This window comes from Pipistrellus kuhlii, unplaced genomic scaffold (assembly GCF_014108245.1).
Source record: "Pipistrellus kuhlii isolate mPipKuh1 unplaced genomic scaffold, mPipKuh1.p scaffold_m20_p_73, whole genome shotgun sequence".
Lineage (NCBI taxonomy): Eukaryota > Metazoa > Chordata > Mammalia > Chiroptera > Vespertilionidae > Pipistrellus > Pipistrellus kuhlii.
In genome coordinates this window covers 314,946-339,599 of record NW_023425577.1, presented here as the reverse complement: position 1 = coordinate 339,599, position 24,654 = coordinate 314,946, and the positions used below count along the sequence as shown (strand labels likewise).

General features: G+C 48.9%; 1 protein-coding gene across 17 annotated transcripts in view; it reads right to left on the bottom strand.

Moving 5' to 3' along the window:
• Positions 1-24,654, bottom strand: part of CACNA1A (calcium voltage-gated channel subunit alpha1 A) — a 316,764-nt gene that overhangs the window by 93,926 nt on the left and 198,184 nt on the right. For 13 of the 17 annotated variants that reach the window (XM_045576057.1, XM_045576056.1, XM_045576055.1 and 10 more), the window contains 5 exons: positions 16,233-16,336; positions 14,714-14,829; positions 13,267-13,323; positions 12,096-12,188; positions 2,219-2,428 (listed from right to left, as the gene is read on the bottom strand). In XM_045576057.1, the coding sequence (XP_045432013.1) occupies positions 2,219-2,428; positions 12,096-12,188; positions 13,267-13,323; positions 14,714-14,829; positions 16,233-16,336 (580 nt within the window). The remainder of the gene's footprint in view (positions 1-2,218; positions 2,429-12,095; positions 12,189-13,266; positions 13,324-14,713; positions 14,830-16,232; positions 16,337-24,654) is intronic. The other 4 variants (XM_045576044.1, XM_045576048.1, XM_036422804.2 and 1 more) reach the window with 1 other exon arrangement.

Sequence of the window (24,654 nt, the reverse complement as noted above, 5' to 3'; positions counted from 1 at the left end):
GAGAACGGTCCATGGCATTGGTGGGTCTGGAAGGAACTTCTTCCACCAAGTAGAGGTGAGGAATCAGAGAAACATCTATACTTCATTGATTCCAAGACATAGATTTTTTTTTGGTTCACATTCTGACATTTCTGGAATTGGAATGTATATTAAAATCGGCATGTCCTAGTTTAAACAGGAGTTTTATTTATTTATTTATTGGCACATAAAATAAGAGTGCCTTCTAATGGGAGATGTCTTCAATTAATGGATATGTTAATGGCTCATTCAAGGTCACAGGGCAAAGCAGGGGTAGGCATTGAGGACCCAGGTCATCTGGTGGCCAGGACAGGGATATCTGCCGTCAGACACTGGTTGGAGTCGAAATTCCAATCTCGACTTTATCGTGAACTAGCTGTGTGACCCTGAGAAAATGACTTAGCTTCTCTGTGTCTCCGTTTTCTCACCTGGGGATAATTAAAGAGCCTCTTTAGACACAGAGGTCCAGGGCAAAGAGTTCCAACCTTCTTTCCCTGAACCAGGGCAGGCAGAGCAAGGTGATTAGTGGGGAGACTATGGGAGATTAAAAATAGACTATCAGAGGAGGTTAAGGCTAGAAGTAGAGAGTCCTCATTTGTGAGAGACTCCAGGGGGACCAAATGCAATTACTAAGGTTGGAACTAGGTCAGGGCTCTTGGAAGGAGACCTGGCCCCAGGGGGTGGGCGTGATGTCCTGGGAGGGTCAGCCAATGTGACTGGAAACAATGAGGGTTACAAGGAGACAGTGACCTGGACCAGGCTCCCGGGCCTCTCTAGGCTGAAGATTTGACTGTCTCCAGTGGCTGTCTGGGTCAATTCTGAACAATGTCAGAAGGCAGAGAATCCACAGACTTGAGTCAGACAAGCCAGCAAATGCAGGAGGAGGACCGTCCGCAGGTAAAATGATTTTGGTTCAGTCCTCACTCAGGGGCCACAGCCAGATCCAGGGCATCCACTTGCCTTCCTCACTGCCCAGCCACTGCCACTACTCTTGTTGATTCCTCAAAGCTCTTTACTTAAAAAAATTTTTTTTTATTTATTTTAAAAATTGATTTCAGAGAGGAAGGGAGAGGGAGAGAAACATCCATGATAGGAGAGAATCATTGACCGGCTGCCTCCTGCACATCCCCTACATGGGACTGAGCACAACCTGGGCCTGTGCCCTGACCGGGAATCAAACCTGACCTCTTGGTTCATAGGTCGATGCTCAACCACTGAGCCACACCGGTCATGCTCTTTACTTTTTAAATCTTGGTCAGAGGTCTACCTTTCACTGCTTCTCCTAACCTCTACCTGGCCATCAACTTAGTTATTATTTCAAGTGAATTCCTGGCATATGGGAATAAGCCCTGACAGGCAAAGCCTTGGGGGTTCTGGTGCCCACTGAGGGAGCAAGATGCTCTTACATTTGCTGGAGGGGATCTTGTAGGGATGAACCCCCAATATAAGGAGGTCAGACAGAGCAGGAGAGGAAAGGGGGAAGAAGCAGAAGGTTTGATAGGAGAGGGGAGAAGCGGAAGTCAGCTGTAAGCGGATAAAATGGGACCCCTTTTTGGCCCTGAGGCACCCCCATCTCTCAACTACAAATTGTTTTAACATTCCCAGAGGTGCATGCATGTTTTTTTTTTTTTGTTTTTTTTAAATATATTTTATTGATTTTTTACAGAGAGGAAGAGAGAGGGATAGAGGGTTAGAAACATCTATGAGAGAGAGAATCGATCAGCTGCCTCCTGCACACCCCCTATTGGGGATGTGCCCGCAACCAAGTTACATGCCCTTAAACGGAATTGAACCTGGGACCTTTCCATCCGCAGGCCGACGCTCTATCCACTGAGCTAAACCGGTTTCGGCAGCATGCATGTTTTTATCTCTATCTGCCTTTCTGGCCGTCTCGGCCTGTCTGTCTCCCTGCCAATACCGCCTGCGCTAGCACCCCCATGTCTCTCTCTCAGAAAGGGGTCACAGAAGTGGGTGGTGGCCTGAATTCGAGCTCCCAGCTGTCAGGCCCAAAGAAGCTGGGGACCGTCCCTGTGGTGGCAGCAACGTCAGCACCAATCCCCGCTGCAGACGTGGCCAAAGGGAAAGGCAGATTCACCGAGGACCAAAGGAAGAATGGGCACCGCTAGAGAAAGAGAACTGGGAGGGAGCGGTGTGAGGCGGGGGCCGGGGGCGGGCAGGGCCAGGGCCCCGCGGTACTCACAGAGGAAGTCGGAGAGCCACTCGGGCTGGTTGTAGTGAACGATAGCAACGCACAGCGTGTTGAGGGCTACCAGACTGAGCACAGTCCAGTAGAAGGCCTGAGTTTTGACCATGCGGCGGATGTAGAAACGCACCCTCCTCTCCTTTTTGTGAAAAAAGGTCGAGTTCTCCAGCTTGGCACTTTTGATGCTGGCTCGGGCAAAGGGAGACCCTGCCAGGGAAAGGATGGAGAATGTCAGGGCGTTCCTGCGGAGGAAACGAACGGTGTGACTCCGGCCCCGGTGGTGGCCCGGGGGCCCATCAGCCTCCCCAACAAGCACCCTGGCCTGGGGGGACCGTCACGACCCACGGCCTGAGCTCCCCAGACACGGAGCTTATGAGGAGAGGTCCCTGAAAGCCATGGCATTGGGAGTGACAAGGAGGACTCGGGGTATCGAGGAGGAGGCTGACGGCTCTCACCGCCAGAGCTAACCCTCCGTGTCTCTCCTTCGTGGTGAGGTCTGAGGACTCTGGGCGCCATGCCCTGGGGCAGAAGGGGGCAGGCGTCTCGGCTCAGGGTCCCAGTGCAGGGGTGGACAGCGGTGCCGCAGGGAGCATGCTCGAAAAGCCTCCAGGAAGAGGCCTGACTAGGACCCTGGTTTTCCATGGACATTTCACGTTAGAAATGATCACCACTGAGTCATGAGCCAGCTGTGCCTCTGCCTGCACCTGGCAGCCGATGGCCAGACCAGGGCTGACTCTCTCCTTGTGCCCCTCACCTGTTTTTGCTCTTAAGCACTTACGAAGCGCCTACTGTGTGCCAGGCTCTGTTCCAGATGCCCTGAATACTCTAGTTAACAGGCAGAGCCTAACCTTCCTGGGACAGTGCACTTATTTGTTCATTTATTCATGCCTTAGTTCATTTACCAGTGCATTTATTCATTCGTGTGCACCTCTGCTGATTCATTCACCCATCTTTTCACTTGTTCATTCATTCACTCATTCATTCACTCATCTAGCTGCCCATGATTATGTGTTCATCCATGCATTCCTTCATTTGTCCCTTCACCTGTCCATCCACCAGGCATGCTTATCAACCTCAGCCCACCAGCCAGGCAAGGACACAGCTACCATCTTGTAGAATGCCGCCTCCTGTTAGCAAAATTCTAAACAGCGGCTGCGAGCTGGCACCCCGGGGGCCATCCATACTGGTTCATCCCGAGTTTGTGAAAGTTGAAATGACTGAGCCTCTCGTGAAAGGAGACAACAGCTGACTTTCCTGGACATTTGTAGGCACCAGGCAGGCGGGACACACTTTGCATGAGCCTGCTCGCTCCTCACTGCAACCACAGGAAGTAGGGCCTGTCATTAACCCGCTTTATGGCCAAGGAAACGGAGGCTGAGAGGGGTCTGGCGACTGTTAAGAAGGTGTTCTAGGCTACCACACTGCACTCACTCCTAGAACACATGACCAGGGCGGGGGCCGCATTCCCACCTGGCAGCTGATGGCCAGACCGAGGCTGACTCTCCCCGTGTGCCCCTCACCTGTCTCTCTCCACTGGACCTGAGAGCCCAGGGAAGCTCCATGGCCCTGCCCCACTGGGGTATTTCTGGTCCCTGCTGCTCCCAAAGATAGGCTCAGACCCACAGGCATGGCAAAGGGAAATGAGATTCTTGAAAGTCTCAGGGCTCAGGGAGGGATATTCATGTGTGTGTGTGTGTGTGTGTGTGTGTGTGTGGGGAGAGAGAGATACCTCACAGTGGGCTGGAGTCTTCCGACTTCTCCTCCTGTTGGAGCCACATTGAAAACCTGGCTCCATCACCAAGGCGAGTGACCTTGGGCAAGTCAAGTCACCCTACGTCTTGGGACTCTATGCCTCCATCTGTAAACTGGGCACAGCCACATTTCCCACCTCAGAGGGCCATCGGGAGGAATCAGTGGGTTAACACACCTTATGTGATGCAGGCATGTAATGATTATTAGGCCTAAACTCTCCTATCAAACAGCCCACATGCCAATTCACTGAGGAAATCTTTCCTGATGCCCAGGCCTGCAGACATATCCCACAATAGGCATACCTGTCATCAGGAAGGAAGAGGGAAGTGAATATTAACTGAACACCTACTATGCACCAGGCCCCATACTAGCTGCGTTCTGTCACCTATATTTATTTTATTTCATATTCACTTTTACCCATGCTCTACTTTTCTATACTTCTCTCTACATTTTCTCTGTGGCCTTGAATTGTAATTGTAGGCAAGCCTTAGGTTTTAAAAATAATTTTAATACGTTATTTTGTGAAACCAAATAGTTCCAAAATATCATTTCAATATGGAATCCATATAGAAATGTATTAAAGAGAGATTTTCAAACTCTTTCTTTTGGGCGTTAAGTTTTCCAAAATCTGGTATGTTATTATGAAACACATCTCAGTTCAGACACGTCAAGAGCCAGGGGAGGCCAGTACCAATCTGGAAAGTTCTGTGGTGAGGACAGCAGTATGTCACCATCAAGGTTGGATCTGGGGATTTTTTGTCATTTTGATGCCCTGAAAATTCAGCAAATTGAAACAGTGCTGCCCAAGTGATGGGTTGAACTTTCCTTCAAAGAAAGGTGCTGATATCCTAACCCCTGGCACCTGTGAATGTGACCTTATCTGGTTGGAATAGGGTTTTTGCAGCTGCCATCATGTTAAGATGAGGCCAGACTCGATGAGATGGGCCCTAAATCCAATGACCAGGGTCCTTATCTATATATATAAAAGGCTAAGTGACTGGCCCACTGGCCGGTCGCTATGATGTGCAATGACCACCAGGGGGCAGATGCTCAACACAGGAGCTGCCAAGTGACAGCAACTTTGCAGAGTGCCCTCTTGCACTCTGGGACCCCTTGGGGGATGTCAAAGAGCAGGTTTCAGCCCCATCCCCACAGACCCGGCCAAGGGACCTGCTCATTCCACAGATGCCTTTTGAGCCCTGGTGCCATCCCGGGTGCAGCCGGGCAGGGAGGGACCGCGGGTGGCTGGCTCCAGGGTGTGCCTGGCCCATCTCGTCCAGTCCCACCCTGCTGGCCACCTTCTAATTAATTTCCTTTCAATGTGCATGAATCTCCTTTTGTAAGAGGAGAAGAGACACAGGGACTCACAGGAGAAGACCACGTGGCAAAAGAGGCAGAGACTGGAGGGACGCACGGACAAACCAAAGGTTGCCAAGAACTGCTGACCACACGAGAAGCTGAGAGAAAAGCATGGGCCGGATCCCCCCCCCCCCCATCTCCCCCGCCTGCCCGGAGCCTTCAGGGCCAGCACAGCCCCGCCAACACCTGGACTTCAGTTTGAACTCCGGCCTTCAGAGCGGTGAGAGAATAACTTGCTGTTGTTCTGTGGTGCTCTGTGCTGGCAACCCTAAGAAACAAATTCAGCTCGCCTGGAACTTGTGTCATTAAAGATGGATTTTTCTAAAGAGATGGTGCTGTGAATGGCAGCTTCCATTCATGGCTCAACTTTTCCTACAGATGACTCAAGTTCTATAAGTTCATCAACCATAAATGAGGCCCTGGGGGGCAGGGGTGTGTGTGTGTGTGTGCGTGTGTGCATGCGCGTGTGTGTATGAGAGAGAGAGAGAAAGAGAGAGAGAGAGAGAGAGAGAGAGAGAGAGAGAAAGAGAGAGAGAGAGAGAGGGAGAGAGAGAGAGAGAGAGAGAGAGGTGAGAGAGACACATATACTGGCTGCCTTCTGCATATACCCTGACCCAGGGCTGGGGACTCTGGTACATGCCCTTGTCTGGGAATCAAACCTGAGACCCTCCCATCTGCGGGCCAACGCTCCAACCACTGAGCCAAACCATCCAGGGCATCCGACATTTAATTAGAACCGCTATTATTATCTTTTATTTTTTTATTTTTTTTATTTTTACAGAGATAAATAAAGGTGAAGAGATCTCTTTGTCAGAACCCTGGAATTCTAGAAGTCTCTTTCGGGTGGTTTAGGAGACCAGAGTAGTTTTTATTTTTTAAATAAAGTTTTCTTAAAAAAAAAAAAATATATATATATATATATATATATATATATATATATATATATATATATATATATTATTGATTTTTACAGAGAAGAAGGGAGAGGGATAGAGAGTTAGAAACATCCATGAGAGAGAACCATCCATCAGCTGCCTCCAGCACACCCCTTACTGGGGATGTACCTGCAACCAAGGTACACGCCCTTGACCGGAATCGAACCTGGGACCCTTGAGTCCACAGGCAGATGCTCTATCCACTGAGCCAAACCGGTTAGGGCCAGAGTGGTTTTTGAGCTACCAGGCCAAGAAACTGGATTTCGGTGGGTTTGCTGGCAGCAAGCTTGGTCCCAGGAGACCACGTCCCTGGCCTGCGTTTTGAATCTGTTTAGAAAGCTGACCATCACTGGCTTTCTTTTTTTTTTTTTTTTTTTTTTTTTTAAATATATTTTTATTGATTTTACACAGAGAGGAATTGAGAGGGATAGAGAGTTAGAAACGTCGATGAGAGAGATACATCGACCAGCTGCCTCTTGCACACCCCCCACTGGGGATGTGCCCGCAACCAAGGTACGTGCCCTTGCCGGAATCGAACCCGGGACCTTTTAGTCCGCAGGCCGACGCTCTATCCACTGAGCCAAACCGGCTTCGGCCATCACTGGCTTTCTTAAAGGTGCCTTAGGACACCGTCGGGTCTTATTCATTCTGACAGCGCGTACCTCAGCGTCTCGCCGTCCCTTTATCACACGTTCATCAAATGCCAGCCTGAACTCTGGGTTCTCCAAGGAGCAAGTACTCTCATGTCAGCCACACATTCAAGAGCAGGCTCTCCCACAGACAAGCCCTCTGTGGCCATCTCCCCCGGTTTCCTGCATCGCCCCCTTCTGAGGAGCAGAGCTGTGTCCCACCAAATCCCTAGGGGGAAGTCCTAACCACGTGACTGCATTTGGAGACAAGGCCGTTCAAGAGGTGATGATATTAGCACAAGCTTCTGAGGCCGGGCCCTAACCCAGTGTGGCTGGTGCTCTTATAAGTAGAGGTCAGGACGATGATGTGAAGACACAGGGAGAAAAGGACCATCTTCAAGCCCAGGAGAGCGGCCTCAGGAGAAACCCACCCTGCTGATGCCATGGTCTCAAACCTCCAGCCTCCAACACTGTGAGAGGTGCATATCTGTTGTTTGAACCGCCCAGCTTGTGCTATTTGATTATGGTGGCTCCGGAGCACGAATAAACGCTCCCCGTTCCACAGAAAGCCCAGTTTAGAAATGCCTCCTTCAGGAAACTTCCTTTGCTTTTCCACCAAATTCCTGGCTGCCCCGGATAGCCACGAGATCTCTTATAATTAGACCTCATTGCTTTTACGTAACTTGAAGCTTGCCTAATTACTTTTCTGATTTCAAAAGCAATGCCGTGTCACGAATTCGTATATTCCAGAAAAATACCTCGTAAGTGGTGAAAATCCCTCCGAGCCCTCCAAGTTCAACACCTTCCTCTTGTGGACTAGAAAGCGTGCTGAAATAGTCCTAACCCAAAGCCACCTCCCAGGGCGATCTGACCATAAAATCCTACCTGGGCAGATCATAGAAGGCGGTCATGCCCCAGGCATTTAGCTTTGGGAAAAGGGTTATCCGCCTTCAGCCAGCCCTGTCCATTGTTCCTGTGCATCTAGGTTAACAGACCTCAGAAACACATCTTCCTCGGACCACTCAGAGGCACGGCCACTCTCAAAGGAGCACATGATCTTGTTAACTATCCTGTAATCCAAATGCCTGCCTTTTCTTTTCTTTTTTAAAGTTTTCTTAAAAGTGATTTCAGAGAGAGGAAGGGAGAGGGAGAGAGAAAGAAAAAAGATCAATGATAAGCGAGAATCACTGATCAGCTGCCTCCTGCACACTCTACACTGGGGATCAAGCCCACAACCTGGGCAGGTGCCCTGACTGGGAATCGAACCATGATCTCCTGGTTCATGGGTCAACACTCAAACACTGAGTGTCACTTGCTTTCTCTCACCTTCATGTCATCTTCCTTCCTTTCCCTCTTTAATCTCAAATATATAAAAGAAGTGGTAAACTGCCATTTTTCAGAGCATTGTTTGCTGGAAATGTCATCAATTTGCTGGAAATGTCATAAATTTGTTCAACTAAATACATAAAAATTTTCTACGACTTTGGGCATTTCTTACATCTGTGCACTCCTTACTACTGTCTTTAAATTGGGGACACACATTTTACATAATGTTGTGTAGCTTGCTTTGTACACTGATAAATACATACACTGATAAAAAAAATTTTTTTCCGTGCCAGTAGCAACCTCATTCTTTTTACTTATTTTATTTTTTAATATATATTTTATTGATTTTTTTACAGAGAGGAAGGGAGAGAGATAGAGAGCTAGAAACGTTGATGAGAGAGAAACATTGACCAGCTGCCTCTTGCACACCCCCCACCGGGGAGGAGCCTGCAACTTTATTTTTTTATTTACTGATTTTGAGAGGGAGAGGAGTTGTTGTTCCACTTATTTAAGCCTTCATTAGTTGACTCTTTAAAAAAAAATATATATATTTTATTGATTTTTTTACAGAGAGGAAGGGAGAGGAACAGAGAGCTAGAAACATCGATGAGAGAGAAACATCAACCAGCTGCCTCCTGCACGCCCTCTACCAGGGATGTGCCCACAACCAAGATACATGCCCTTGACTGGAATTAAACCCAGGACCTTTCAGTTCGCAGGCCGACGCTCTACCACTGAGCCAAACCAGTTTTGGCCAACCTCATTCTTTTTATTGGCTGTATTGAATTCCACTGCATGTAAACATTATAATATCTTTAACTATCTTCCCAGTTTTGGGCCCATGTACTGTTTCTGGCTTTTACTTGTTGAACACCAGAAACAATGTTGCTGAGAAGAAATTGTGCATAGATATTTTTTTAATTTTTAAACATATTTTTATTGATTTCAGAGAAGGGAGAGGAAGATAGAAATATCAATGATGAGAGAGAATCATTGATAGGCTGCCTCCTGCATGCCCTCTCCTGGGGATCGAGCCTATGACACAGGCATATGGCCTGATGCTTAACCACTGAGCCACACCAGCCAGGCCTGTCCATAGACCTTTTGCATACATGGATGGAGATATATATATATATATATATATATATATATATATATACACACACACACACACACACACACATACATACATACATATATATATATATGAAGTGGAAATGCTAGGTCAAAGGGCATAAATACCTAGAATTAATTATTTAAATAATGCCAAACCATACACTGCAAATTATACACTTGCCAATGGCATAAGACAGTGTCCACCTCCTCACATCCTTGCTGACATCAGGTAGTACCATTTTTCATCTTTTTTTCAAATGACTGCTGAATAATAACATCTCCCTGTTAAGTAAGTCCAGGTAGCTAATCTTGTTCCTAGAGAAGATCCTGACTTGGGGACCCCATTTTTTTTTTTTTCTTCAGTGCTTGGCATTTGATAAATGTGATATGAACAGAAAAGATTGCCTATTCTAAAAAAACCAATCAGATTTTAAAAAATGGAGGCAACCTAATTGGGAAAACACACAAGGACAGACATAACCAATTAGATGCAATGAGCACTGATGGAGCTCTAGTCCTTGAACTTGCTGGAAGGAGAGAGAGATGTATCCACAAGTGAAGAGAACTAGTTCCTCATTAAGGGGAAGGGTGACTAGTTCCTCAATAAGGGGAAGGGTGTTGTGGCTAGAGGTTACAAATGCAAATGGAAACAAGCTTTTTTTTTTTAAAGGTCACTTCATTTTTAAAAAAAAATAAATATATTTTATTTAAATAGATTTTTTTACAGAGAGGAAGGGAGAGGGATAGAGAGTTGGAAACATTGATGTGAAAGAGCGAGAAACATCGATCAGCTGCTCCTGCACACCCCCTACTGGGGATGTACCCGCAACCAAGGTACATGCCCTTGACTGGAATCGAACCTGGGACTCTTGAGTCCGCAGGCAGATGCTCTACCCACTGGGCCAAACCGGTTAGGGCGGAAACAAGCTCAGTTAAAACAGGCATCATTATAAACCGACTTCACTGGGAAGGAAATGAAGTGGGGAATGTGCGGGGAAGGCCCGATGGCTGGGGCGGGGAACCCGGAAACGCTTGGGTAGTTGGCAGGTTTACAAATGGGTTCAGTGTGTTTCTAAAACTCAGAAGTGCTCTGTGAATAATGAGTTGAAAAGCTGTTAATATCTTTGATCCTATAATTATCCCCAAGGAAACACGCCCAAAGGGTGGGGGGAGTAATTGTACATAAACGTTCACAGCAGTGCTCCTCACAAGGGCAAACATTGGAAACAGCTCAAACACCACACAATGGAGCCACGGCTAAGCAACTCTGGGGTAACCGCCCTTATGGTGTATGAGATCGCAATGGAAATTCTGTCAAAACTCAACGGTCAGGTGATAAACTAGGGTTGAGTGGAAAAAAACACACAAAGTATAAAGTAGGTGATGCCAGTGGATTAGAAACACGTGTATTTAAGTTCTCTCCTCTCCTTCTTCACTCCCTCCTCCTCCCATCCTTTCTTCCTCTCTGTTCCAGCCACACAGTTCCACCACCAGCTTTCTTCCTTCTGCGTCCTGTATTACCTCCTCTGCCTCAATGCTCTCCCACCACCTTGTTCATCCTTGGAATTTGAAAAACCCAATTCAAAAACTAAGATAGTCTCCTTGGTGAAGGTCAAAAGCAACAGAGCCTTGACCAAGACGGGTAAGCAGGAAAAGGGTAAATGTCCCCTCCCATTCCAAACTCTGCCTTTTTAAAAAAAAATATATTTTACTGATTTATTTTTTATTTTTTAACAGAGAGAAAGGGAGAGGGATAGAGATTTAGAAACATTCATGAGAGAGAAACACTGATCAGCTGCCTCCTGCACACTCCCACTGGGGATGTGCCTGCAACCAAGGTACATGCCCTTGACCGGAATCAAACCTGGGACCCTTCAGTCCGCAGGCTGACACTCTATCCACTGAGCCAAACCTGTCAGGGCCAAACTCTACCCTTTGAGATAACCAAGGACAACCGTCTAAGTGCAGCCTTCTGCATGCTTCTCTCTGCTTTCCTTGCCACGGTGAACCCCTCTCCGGCCTCCAGTTCTCAATTCAATGCCACCTCCTCCAAGAAGGCTTCCCTGATCACACCTGCTCTCCCAGGGCATCGCCTCTGCAGTGCCATTATCATGACAGGCTTCTTTGCATAACGATCTGTTTAATATCTATTTCTTGCACTAAATGGCAAGCTCCACGTGTGAGGGGTGTGGTCTCTGCCTTGTTCACGGCTGGGCACCTCATAGGAGCAGCCACTGGAGGGGCACTCATGAATAAGATTATCGCACTGAATAACGAACGAATAATAATATTATCATGAAAACGAGTGAATGATGTCAGGCAACCTTACTGGCAGCTTATTTTCTGCCCGGAGCTGTTCTCAGTGCCGATGGAGGATCCTTTAGTCCAAGCGTCCTCAAACTTTTTAAAGTGGGGGCCAGATCACGGTCCCTCAGAGAGCTGGAGGGCCGGACTATATGAACTACTAATTCCTACTGTAACACCTCGGCTGTGCTCACTGCCCAAAAAACCTGGCGGGCCGGATCAGACTCCTCTGCGGGCCGCATGTGGCCCGCGGGCCGTAGTTTGAAGACCCCTGCTAGTCTCATCCTCCCAACAGTGTTAGAAGACGGGCACTGCCGTTATTCCCATCATCATCCTCACGTCTGCCCAGGGCACACAGGCACAGAGGGGCCGAGTCCGGACCCAAACCTAAGCCCCCTGGTGCCCATGCCTTCAGCTCGCACCCGCCGGGCGAGCGGCGACGGGGGGACTCACCCACAGAGGCGATGTCGGCGAGCTGGTCCTCCGCCTCCTCGGGGTTGAGCAGATCCGTCTTGCTCTTCTTGATGGTGGCTCTCCGCAGAGCTCCAACAATGGAAACATGGCAAGAGAAAAAGACGTGACCCTTTTTGCGGCAGCAGTGATGCGACTGCGTGCGTCCTCGGGCCCGGCGCTCCCCCGGGGACACGCTAGGTGGCGCTGGCGCGCACCCTCGCGGCAGCCCAGGTTGGCGGGAAGGAACAGCGTGCCCATGTTACAGATGTGCAGACTGGGACGCAGGGAGGTCATGTGGGTACTCAAGGGCCGTGTTCAGTCTAAGTCTGGGATCTCAGCCACTGCATCCCTTCTGGCGGGTAGGGGGTGAAGGGGAGGGCTCTGGGGTACACAGTGACTCCGTGGAGACGGCCTCCCCTGGACTTTGTATACTGCTAAGCAGGCTGGACGGGGGACGCCTCCCTCAGTATTGACGCTTCACTGCCACAGAGCTCTCCAGGGGACAGTGAGTTGGGGCATTAATTTCTAATACAGTGACTCAGTCAACCCCATGGGCAATCTCCTCCCTTCCCCTCAACTAGTAAAATCCAGTTGGTAACTTAGGGGACGGGGTCCCCAGCTCCTTCACGTCTTTCTAACGCCTGGCATTTCCAATAAAAACTGGTTCCATCTAGCCGAACCTCTAACACAGGAGACAAGGGCCCTTAACAGTTAGCTGGATTCGTGGTGAAATTATTACTATTTTTTTTTTTTTTTAATTTAGCAAACACAAAGGGCGCTGACCCTGAGCCGGGCACTGTGCTAGGCCTTCTATTTGGAAGAATCGAGGTAGCCCTTAGAAACAATCACTGTGGCCGTGCCCGTTGTGTAGATGAGGAAAAAGGAGGCACAAAGCAGAAGGGGATGGGACATGGTAAAGGCAGAAAGGGTTGGCCAGAAGGTGCAGACTCTGCCGAGGTCCTGAAATCCCTCGAGGAAGCAGATTCCTGCCTTTCCCTGTATCTTCCCGACCCTGACCCTGACCCTGACCCTGACCCAATCTCATGTTTGTTCTTGGCACCAACTGGATGCTGACCATCCATCCCCTGGAGGCCCCTTAGGACCCCGGGGCCTGTTCCTCCCGCTCCTCCAGACCCCCCCCCCCCCCCCCCCAGCCAGGTCCAGAAGTTACCATCAAAGGGGTGCCTCTGCTCCCCGTCAGTCTCATCCTCGGCGAGGATCACCTCTTCTGAGGAAGAAGAGCACACAGTTAGTCTCCGGTGTCCGGAGGACTCCTCCCCTCGGACGGAAAGGAGAAGGGTCTGCCCGGCCGCGTCCCTTGGCCGACGGCGACAGCGCCATCAGCCGGAAACGTGCTGCTCAGCTATTTCTGACTCCCAGGCTCACGTCAGCAAACGTGGCAGTCGCCACGTTATCCCCACCTCCCTCAGAACAACCCCCCCCACCCCAAAAACAAACAAACAAAACAAAACAGAATAAAACCTACTCATAGGCTTTTCCCGGATCCGGGCCCCGTCACCTCCCCGTCTTCCTCTCCTCCCACTCTCCCCTTCCCTTGGCTCCAGCCACACTGGCTTCATTGCTTGGACTCCACTCTGCTGCTCACTCAGGGCCTTGGCTCCTGCTGTTCCCGCTGCCTGGGACGCCCCTCTTTAGACAGCCACATGCTTCCTTCCTCACTTCCCTCAGGTCAGAGGTCACCTCCCCAGAGAGACCCACTCCGACCAATTGCCTCCTCTGACAGTTCTCTACCTCCTGCCCTGCTTTATTTTTCCTCTGAGCATCTGGCAGCACCCAACATTAACCGTCTTTGTTTATTTTCTGTCTCCTTTACTAGAAGGTAGAGTCCCCGGGGCAGGATTTGGTCTGTGTTGTTCACGGCAGTATCTTTAATGCCTGGAACAGTGCCTGGCACACAGTGGTGCCTTGCAAGTGTGTGTGTGTGTGTGTGTGTGTGTGTGTGTTTAAATATATATTTTATTGATTTTTTACAGAGAGGAAGGGAGAGGGATAGAGAGCTAGAAACATCGATGAGAGAGAAACATCGATCAGCCGCCTCCTGCACACCCCACACTGGAGATGTGCCTGCAACCAAGGTACATGCCCTTGACCGGAATCAAACCCGGGATCTTTCAGTCTGAAGACCGACGCTTTATCCACTGAGCCAAACCGGTTTTGGCATAAGTGTGTTCTGAATGCTGAGCAAATACACGTGCTCACTGTTGTCAGGTACTGCTCCTCCTAAGTGACTTAGCTTGGATTATCTCACTGAGCCCCGAACAGCCCGATGAGGCAGGTACTGCCACGATCTTCATTCAACAGCCAGGGACACAGAGGTATGGGGAAGCAGGGTGCATTGCTGGGAGGTGGCAGACTGGGAGGTAAACCAAAGTCTGGTTTTAGAGCTTGCTACCCCATGCGATGCCCTCTCCTGTCTTTATCCAGAAGTTTCACTATCTTATTCTGGATTCTTGTTGCTAAAAATTGGAACCACCAGTTCAGCCCTCTTTCTCCTCCCATCACGGCCCCTCCCTCGTCCATCTCCAAATGGCATGCACGGCTGTGTGCTCCGTGGCCGGGGCTGTCCATGCCTGGGCCCTAGGACAAAAGGGCCTCACCTGCTTTTGAGATCCACTCCATGTACCCGTTGAGCTCTCGTTCAATCTGCTGCTGCCGCCTCAGCTTCAGAAAAGCCCGCCGGTTTTCCACCCGCTCCCTTTCTTTGGCAAACTCCCTGCAGGAGCACAGAATGTACACACACACACACACACAGCCAGAGTTGGCTGTTTTAGAAATTTCAGGGAGTGTCAGTTTCTAGAGGGCAGAGGATTTTAACAAGTGGCATTGGATCTTCTGGGAGAAAAATCGGAATATTCGGAATATTCTAGGAATGGGTATCGGCCGGCTTCCCACATTTCCCAGCCACTGCACTGAGACGGAGAACAGAACAAAGCCAGAAACCAGCCATGTCAACCACTGCTGGCTGCACATGCCGTCCTCATTCTCCACACTCTTAGCTCCGGAGTATGTTCAGCTCTGCTTTTAGTTAGGCCAATGAGACACGAGCTGATGATTTCACCAGTAGCCTCACTTCCCAGGTAAGGCCCCACCCCATCCTATTTCCTCTTTCCTCTTCCTGTTTGGAAGTAGGATGTCCATCTTGTGTATAAAACTGAAAATCTCCAGTAAAGATGTCAGGGTAGAAATCTAGAAGAAATTGAGGTCCCTGATGGCACCAGGGAGCAAACCAGTTCCAGACTTCTTGATGGTAAGAAAACTGAAACTCATTTGTGATGAAACCGAAGAAACCAATCCTGGGGATATGGAACAATCCTATACAATAAAAGCCTAATAAGCTAAGTGTCAGACTGTTCGTGCACCTGTTCTACCAGTCGCAATGATGCGCACTAACCACCAGGGGGCAGATACTCCAACCGTTAGGTTTGCTTGCTGCTGGGACTAGGTGAGCTGGGCTGGCCATGCCCTGGAGTCTTCCTGCAGTCCCTCTCCAGCCTCAGTCATGCACTGGTGGGCTCCCTCAGCCTGGCCTGAGGGGATTGGGCAGAAACCGGCTCTCTGACATCCCCCGAGGGGTCTCACATTGTGAGAGGGCACAGGCCAGGCCAGGCCAGGCTGAATCCGTGCACCGGGCCTCTAGTATGTACCATAAAAATGCATGCTTGCCTATAGGATACAATTTTATATTTGGAAAACAGAGGAAGGGGAAACCAACCTATTGTTGTTGTTTTTGTTTTGTTTTGTTTTGTAAATGACAGAAAGCAAAATTCTATAGAATTTTCTTGTGTTGTAGGTCTGAAACATTTGGGCAAACCTTCTGAATGAGAGGTTTGCATTGGAAGAAGCTCCCCTTTCCCTGAGAAGAGGTAGCTCCATGCCAGGGACACCCTGTGGTGAGTCAAGTCTGGGCTGGATTTCAGCCCCTCCATGAGTCCCTTCACTGGGTTCCCCCAGCTCTGCACAACCCACACACTGTACATGGCTTGCTAATAACTGTCTGGCTAACCCAAAGCAAGGGAAGACTTTCCCTGCCCGGGGAGAAAGAAAACAAGCTCTGATGGATCCCTCCTGGGAAGAAGACGGCCAGGAGAGCGGGATGGGGGAGCCGCAGAGACTTACCCTGACAGCACTCCCAGCACGAGGTTCAGCATAAAAAAGGAGCCGATGATGATGAGGGGGATGAAGTACAACCAGTTCCAAGTGTTCCCTGAGGCGTCGTTGCTCTGTGGGAGGCGAGGAGGGAAGGCAGGTGAACACCGAGTTAGACTCAGGTCTGACCAGACAGGTTGGGGTAGGGGGAGTCCTGGTTCTCATGGGGGCTCTATTCCCCAAATGTCTTGAACCCAGGGAGCTCGGGAGCTCTGGCAGCCCCAAGAGGTAAATGCAGCACAGGAAGCACCAGTCGGGAGGAGTCCAGAGGTACCCCTGGAAGGACAAAGTCCCCTACTAGCCATGTAGAACTCATAGGACCTACAAACCAGCATGACACTCAGAAGACTCCAGGGGAAGGAAAAAACAAAGCCTGTCGAAACGAAGAAATGAAGCCCTGGCTCCTTCCTTCTCCCCTGACACAGGCACTCTCCCCTAAGAGGAGGAGGTGCAGATGGCGGGTCTGACCGTTGGTGTAAATCACCAAGCCAGACAGCAGGGCCGTGAGCCTTTTCCGCGAGTGTCTCTCTCCTCTATTTTCTGCTTCCTCAGTGTCAGCCACAAAAACAGCCCTGGAAGCACCAGACCAATTTTCAACAGGGGAGAAGTCCACACATAGAACATTCTTCTCGGATATGGAGGAGAGAATACTGCGGCAAGAAGAAAGTAAGAGCGAGGGAAGGGAACCCAGGAGAGCGAGCGCGGGACCCAGCGTTTACAGAGTACTTGCTATGTAGTAGCGAGTCTTCTAAGAACATTATTTACATTAGCTCATTTAACCATCTAATCCTCATGACACCTCTATATTATCATCCTGCCCATTTTACAACTGAGGAAACTGAAGCCCGGAAAGACAAAATTGCCAGCCCAAGGTCACAGAGCTAGATAGTGGATGAGAGATTTGAACCAGAGCCTGTGGACTTAACTTCAGCTGCAGCAGCCAGAGGAGTGGGAGCTGATGAGTAACCAGCTCTGTGGCATCTGTAGAATGTGGGGCTGCCACATGTGGCTTTAAAAGCTCATCTTTAAACGCACAGTCAGTGCTGGTGCTGCACAGCAGAAAGGCTATCGTGAGACTAAGCGGTTCACTTTACCGGCTACAAATAATTACCACCTGGAGGATGTCCAAGTAATACAGATGGCCAGGCCCCTGCCCAGAGAATTTGATAACTGGTCTCTGGTAGATCCTGAATATCTATATTTAACCTGTTAACCAGGGAGTTCCCTTTCTAATTACCCTTTCTAATTATGCAACCTGTAACGGGCGCGTACTCTTTCACTAGGACGTGTCAGTACATCACGCCCAGAGGACGTAATTTCATATTATTTTTTATTTATTTATACTTAATTAAAATAAATGAAATATATATATATATTTCATTTATTTATATATAAAGTACAAAGGAAAATACAAAATTACAAACTAATAGAAAAGAATACCAACAAAAAAATGGAAACATTGAATTAAAAAATTACAAATTTTACAAACAATTATAAAGATTACAAAAAATATATACCGTCCCTCTCAGGGCGCAACATATATTTCAAGGACGTATTCATATGTCCTACCCGTTCCCGATATTGTTTACATTTGACGTATTTATAGGTCCCTCTCGGTTAAAAGGTTAAAAAAAAATTAATTTTATTGAGGTATAATTTACATACAGTAAAAGGCACACATTTTATTTTTAAACACTTATAAGTTTTTTTTTAAATTAAGATATTCCCATGGATCATTCTTTATTTAAATCTTTTTAAATTGATTTTTTAGAGAGAGAGGAAGGGAGGGGATAGAGAGATAGAAACATCGATGGGAGAGCAACATCATCAATCGGCTGCCTCCTCCATACCCCCCACAGAGGATCTAGCCCACAACCTGGCCATGTGCCCTAACCAGGAACTGAATAACAGCCTTTTGGTTTCTGGGTCAATGCTCAACCACTGAGCTACACAGGCCAGGCAAAAGGCACCCATTTTAAGTGTACACTTAAGTACATTATGACACATATCCACACCACAAAGCATCCCTCAGGCCCCTCTGCAATCAGTCTTCACCTCCAGACCTAGACAGACACCGAGGAATCGGCTTCCAGTCTGTATAGGTTAGTTTTGCTTCCTCTATGGCGTTTCATATGAATGACATCATATGATACATATCCCAGTGCTGGCTTCTTCCACTGAGCATAATGCTTTCAAGTGTGTATCCGTAGCTGGTTACTATTGCCATGCATGGATATGCTGCAACTTTTTATTCATTCCTCTCATGGTGGACATCGATCGTTTCTGTTTTGTGGCTATCATGCATGTCCCTTCCACCCTCCCTAATCTTAAGTATTCTGATGTGCTGCCAGGGCTGAGAGCTGAGAACCACTGATACGCCAGGAAAGAACTTTCCACGGGGAGAAAAACATCCACTCTCTCTCTTTTGGAGTGATTGTCTTTCTGCAGAAGTGTCGGTAAGCACTTTATATATGGAATCCAATTTTTTTAAATATATATTTTATTGATTTTTTACAGAGAGGAAGAGAGAGGGATAGAGCTAGAAACATCAATCAGCTGCCTCCTGCACAACCCCTATTGGGGATGTGCCTGCAACCAAGGTACATGCCCTTGACCAGAATCGAACCTGGGACGCTTCAGTCCGCAGATTGATGCTCCAACTACTGAGCCAAACCGGTTTTGGCTGGAATCCTATTTTAAAGAGCTGATGTGTAAAGGAAGCAAGCATATATATATATATATATATAGAAGGGGCAACATTTCCATAGGGTCCCCAGACCCTCCCCAATCTGCCATGGGTTCCGTTTGGGAGACTGCTGATTGGGGAACTTGCGCTTATGCAGAGGATCACCTGTGCACAGTCACTCTGCCAGCTGCCTGGTGAGCTGGCTGCCAGCCCAACAGCACTACATCACCCTGTAACTAACTTGATGTGTAGTAAATTTATTTAAATTAAAAAAAAAAAAGATAGAAAGACTGACATTGCCATGTTTTACCAAATCACTTCCCGAAAGTCAGGCTCATGTACCTGATGTGCTAGGAGGCCAAAGCGTAGACACTGGTGCTTGGCAGCAGAGAAATGTGCCTTCTATTTTGCCAAAGTGAGAGGACAGGAGAGCAAGATCTCTCAAATTCACCCCTCCCCCCAAAAAAAGCTAAAGTAGGCAGTTTTTATGCAGCGAGGGAGCAGGGGAGGGGGAGTTCCAGGGAGCTGAGGGAGAATCTGTGTTTCTCTCTCTAGCCATTGATAAGGCTTTTGTGTATCAGACGTCCAGAAGTCAGCAGCTGGTCGCAACTTTCTTCTTCTTCTTTAAAAAAAAAAAAAAAAAAAAAAAATATATATATATATATATATATATATATATATATTTTTTTTTTTTTTTAATTGATATTTTACAGAGAGGAGGAAGGGAGAGAGATAGAGAGCTAGGAACGTCGATGAGAGAGAAACATCGACCAGCTGCCTCTTGCACACCCCCTACTGGGAATGTGCCCGCAACCAAGGTACATGCCCCTGAGCGGAATTGAACCTGGGACCTTTCAGTCTGCAGGCCGAAGCTCTATCCACTGAGCCAAACCGGTTAGGGCTGGTCGCAACTTTCTTAAAGGCATTGACTCCTTCTGCTGAACACATTTATAAATTATCCTATGGCCCTGGAGCTACCTCCTGCTTGACAAAAATCAGTGCATCAGAAACACAATCAAACCGTGAGAATGAGGGGTGCTAGCTACATCGAAGAACCGAGATCCTGCAAAGTATCTCATGACTGTGCGCCTGGTGTTGTCTTTAAAGCAGAAACTAGACGCATGGTTATGGCTGCTGTCTAAGCTGCCATTGTTTTGTGCCTAAACTGGTTATAGTTTCCTATTTTCTCAGGCAAAGCAAACTTTTATACGTTTCTCCTGGAACCCATGTTGTAGGCAGCCTCTCAGAACATGACTAACACGCTTTCTTCTTTAATTTTTAATTTTGTTGTTGTTAATCCTCACACAAGGATATTTTCCCATTGATTTTTGAGAGAATGGAAGAGAGAGGAGAAGACATAGAGAAATATCTACGTGAGAGAAACACATCGATCGGCTGCCTCCCACACGAGGCCCCTGTCCGTGCCCTTCACCGGAATCGACGCTCTGCCCACTGAGCCAAGCCGGCTAGGGACTAACATGCTCTCTCGATCTTTGACCAAAAGCTACGTGACAACTGAAGCAACCGAAACATTTAGTTAAAGCCTACCCTTATGTTCTAATTGAGAATTTAACTATGGAATTGTAGCTGCCAAAAATACCAGGGACATTAACATCACAAGGGGCTCAGCTACAAATGCCCCCCTTTCATTGCAAATCCCGGATCTTGAGGGACAGAAGTGTCCATTGGTTTGCTATGTGGTGCAAAGTCGGGGGGAAGAAAGATGATACTTTCCGTTTCATGTAGGAAAAGAGGTGCCACGGAGTTTCTTCAATCCAGCGTCACAGTATTTGCGTCCTTGTCACCTCGACAGACAGTTATTTGGGAAAACAAAGCTGCTTAGACCCAGCCCAAAGCTCATTTTGCCTGATTTTATTATTATTTTTTAAAATATTTTTTAATTGATTTTTTACAGAGAGGAAGAGAGAGGAATAGAGAGTTAGAAACATCGATGATGATGAGAATCATCGATCAACTGCCTCTTGCATATCCCCTACTGGGGATATGCCCACTTCCAAGGTACATGCCCTTGACCGAAATTGAACCTGGGACCTTTCAGTCCGCAGGCCGACGCTCTATCCACTCAGCCAAACCGGTTTCGGCTTGCCTGGTTTTAATATTCCAAGATCTGAGGTGTAAAACCAGCAAGGCAGTTCCCCTGTTTACATCCCCCCTGCCCCAACCCCTTGATTAAGGTCTTTTCTTGAAAGCATTGCTGATCAATCACCAGAGAACAGTATGATCAGCAATTTAAAGCACCATCGGTCCTTTACTGTCAGGTGAGTGCTCGGCAGGCCTGGGACCCTCCTGTGCTGTCCATGGGAGGGAACGCGGTGTATGTGTTTCCTGTGGCCGCTGACAAAGAGCCACACTCTGGGCGGCATAAGACAGCAGACATTTATCGCCTCAGAGCTCCGAGGACAGAAGTCCAAGCTCATGGTGTTGGCAGGGCTGGTTCCTTCCGGGGTCTGTGAGAGAGAATCTGCCAGCCGCCCCCCCCCCCCCCCCCCCGTCCCCGGAATCTGGGGGTTTGCTGACAATCTTTGGTGTCCTTTGGCTTGCAGAGGCACCGCCCTGACCTCCGCCTTCATTTTCACATGACGTGTGCACGTCTGTGTCCACATGTCCCCTTTTGACAAGGTTGTGGTCATACTGGATTGGAGCCCACCCTAAGGGCCTTACCTTAACATAGCTAACTACTTCTGCAATGATCCCATTTCCAAGTAAGTTCATTATACCCATACACTGGGAGCTAGGACTTCAACATATGGATTTTTTTTCTTTTTTTGTGGGGGACACATTCAACCCACAATTCATAGTAAAGCCGTTTTTGAAAAAAGGGGTTGGAGATTTCTACTAAGTTAATTATGACCCGCACCGCCTCCTGGAGACCCCCCTCCTGGGAGTGTGAGCCTGCCACCTGCCGAAGGCCCACGTGATCTTCACGATCGCCCTGAACTGGGGACCCACGGGGGAGAGGACAGAGAAGGGGGATGTGGTGCAGTGACTGCCTGCCACCCATCGCGCTGTCAAACGCAGGAAGAGGGCAAATGGAAGAGTCCAAGTGTGCAAATTATAAAAATAGGTGAACTAGTTAATGATCTTGAGGTCCAGAGGGGGCACCCTTTGGAGGTGGGGGTGGGAGCAGGAAGGGGGGGCTTCTGAGTCTCAGAAGTTGCTGTGTCCTGGTCTGGGGGCTGGGGAAAATCCATCAGGCTCCTCATTTATGATTTTGGGGGGTTTCTGTATGTTTACTTTACTGGAATAGTTTTTTTGTTTTATTTTATTTTAAGAAAGTCAACTTTATCTTAAAAGGGAAGGAGAAACCCGAGGACATTGTGTTAAGTGGCATAAACCAGTCACAAAAGAGCAAATGGCGTATGATTCCACTTACATAAGGTCCCTGGGAGTTAAATGCACAGAGAAAGGAAGCAGAATGGTGAGTGCCAGGGGCTGGGGGAACAGGGTGTTAGTGTTTCATGGGCCCTTTAGACTTGCACCCTTCATTTCTAATCCCATTTCCTGTTCTATTCCCCCCCCCCCCCCCCCCCCCACCCCAGCCCAGTGCATCTCCTTGGTTATTTCTCCTGCACGCTGTCCGCTTCCCCGGCAGGTATGTCGGTTCACAAGGGCCAGGGACTTTCTGTCCCTGCTGCATTCCCCAGGACCAGGCCAGGCCAGCCGGCCGTGTTCAATCAATGCCTGATCAATAACCGAACGAGAGGTGGGTCTATGCTCCCTGGGCAGCCCGAATCCCCAACCCAAGACACGGCCCCTCCTCTCCCTCCTCCATCGTCTGCTTGTCGCTCCCTGGGGGTTGGGGCTCTGCGGCCCGATTTTACAGACACGTGTTCTCCTCCAGATCCAGCTCTCATTAGTCACTCCCGTGCTCTGGGCCCAATAACCGATGAGGAAGTTGGCAGGGGTTTTTCAGTAGGAGGTGGGCTTTCCCTGCGGTTTGCTCAGGAGCAAAATGAGAAATACATTTCCAACACGGAAAGCCTGGAGCTGCCGCGGCCGTTCTGTGGCAGCAGAGAATGTGGGGGCACACGGCCGCCCCTCCTCCCGGGTCTCCTCTGCTTGGGCAGCGCAGGGCGGGTGGTGCGTGAGTCCGGGTGCAGTGAGGAGGAAAAGGCTGGGGAACTCGCTCACTTGTCAAAGCCATTAATAATGCCGAGAAGGATGTGCTCTCAAGACCGGCCTGTCTTTATTCCAAAAGCTTTAAAAGAGTTCCACCGCCTGGAACGCTTTTTCCCATTAGTGCCGTCGCAACCTACTTCTGGTGAAGATGCGGCTATCCCTGTGGCCAGCCGAGGGCCCCATGGCACGTGATGGCCAATGAAAAGGGAGTGGAAATAATACTGTATCACTTCTGGACCAGACCATGGAACCGTCCGTGTGGGGCCCCCTAGGACTTGCTTTCCTTTTAGGGCAGCAAGTGGACTTGTGCTATGAGGCAGCTGCTCCCATCGTGAGGTAGATCCCAAGTGACCATGTTAAGCAGAGCCCGCTTCTCCTTCCCTGGCAGCTCTGGGGGATGTTTGTTTCTGCAGCATAACCTAGCTTTCCTGACTCATACACCCTGGCATCTCCTGAGTTTGTTCCTTCATCTCCTTCAGGTATTTCTCAAATGTCACTTTCTCACTGACCCTACTATGGATCTTAAATGGCAGGTGGGGGGAGGAGGGAGATCTCTCCTGTACATCTGATGGAGAAATTGATACCCAGAAAGTTCAAGTTCAAGATTACAGTCCGGCCAGCATGGCTCAGGGGTTGAGCATTGACCTACGAATCAGGAGGTCACAGCTCGATTCCCAGTCAGGGCACATGCCCTGTTTGCTGGCTCGATTCCCAGCGTGGGGCATGCAGGAGGCAGCCAATCAATGATTCTACCTCATCATTGATGTTTCTCTTTCTCTCCCTCTCCCTCTTCCTCCCTCTGTGAAATCAATAAAAAACATATAAAAAGAGATTACAATGAGCCAGTTGTTTCTGTTCTCTGAGCCTCTGCCTGGAACCCATCTTGGCTTGGTTGATTCCTCCTTATCACTCAGCCTTAGAGAGAAACCTTCCCAGATCTCCGGGCAAAGGTTTCCCCCTCTATTCAGCACAACCGAGCATCTCATGCTCTTCCTAGCATGTTCCCCACACCGAATCAAGTTGTCGATTTATGCATCCGCTTGTCTACAGATTCTTTGCTCCCTAAAACCCTACTCCTCGGTGCCTGGAACGGCACTCAGCACTCAGTAGCTGCTCACTGTATGTCAGATACATGGGGAATGCATGCCGATCTGAGGTCCCTGCGGGTGGACTGTTTAAATAATACCAACGACTGGGAACTGTCTCTCTCTCTCCTTCCAATGACCAGGCCGGATTCCCGGGAATTGAGAGGCAGGCAGGACACCCACGGCCGCTTTCCTGGAACCCTGTGAGCTGACAACACACCCCTTGGTTCCTATGACGGCCATACTCCGCGGATGGGGAAACTGAGGCTGAGAGAGACAGTGTATCTGCCTGGTTCGCACACAGTGTGGGTTCACGGCTGGGGCTGGGCTGTTACTCTGGCCTGTACCTGACTTTCTTCCTGTCTGCCCCCTTGGCTGTGCTTACATTGCTCTTTATGTTTAGAACGACGGGCCCCTGAGAGCCTTATAGGAGAGTGGAGGTCCTGCTTCGGGCCAGCATGGCCAGCGCCCAGCGTGGCGC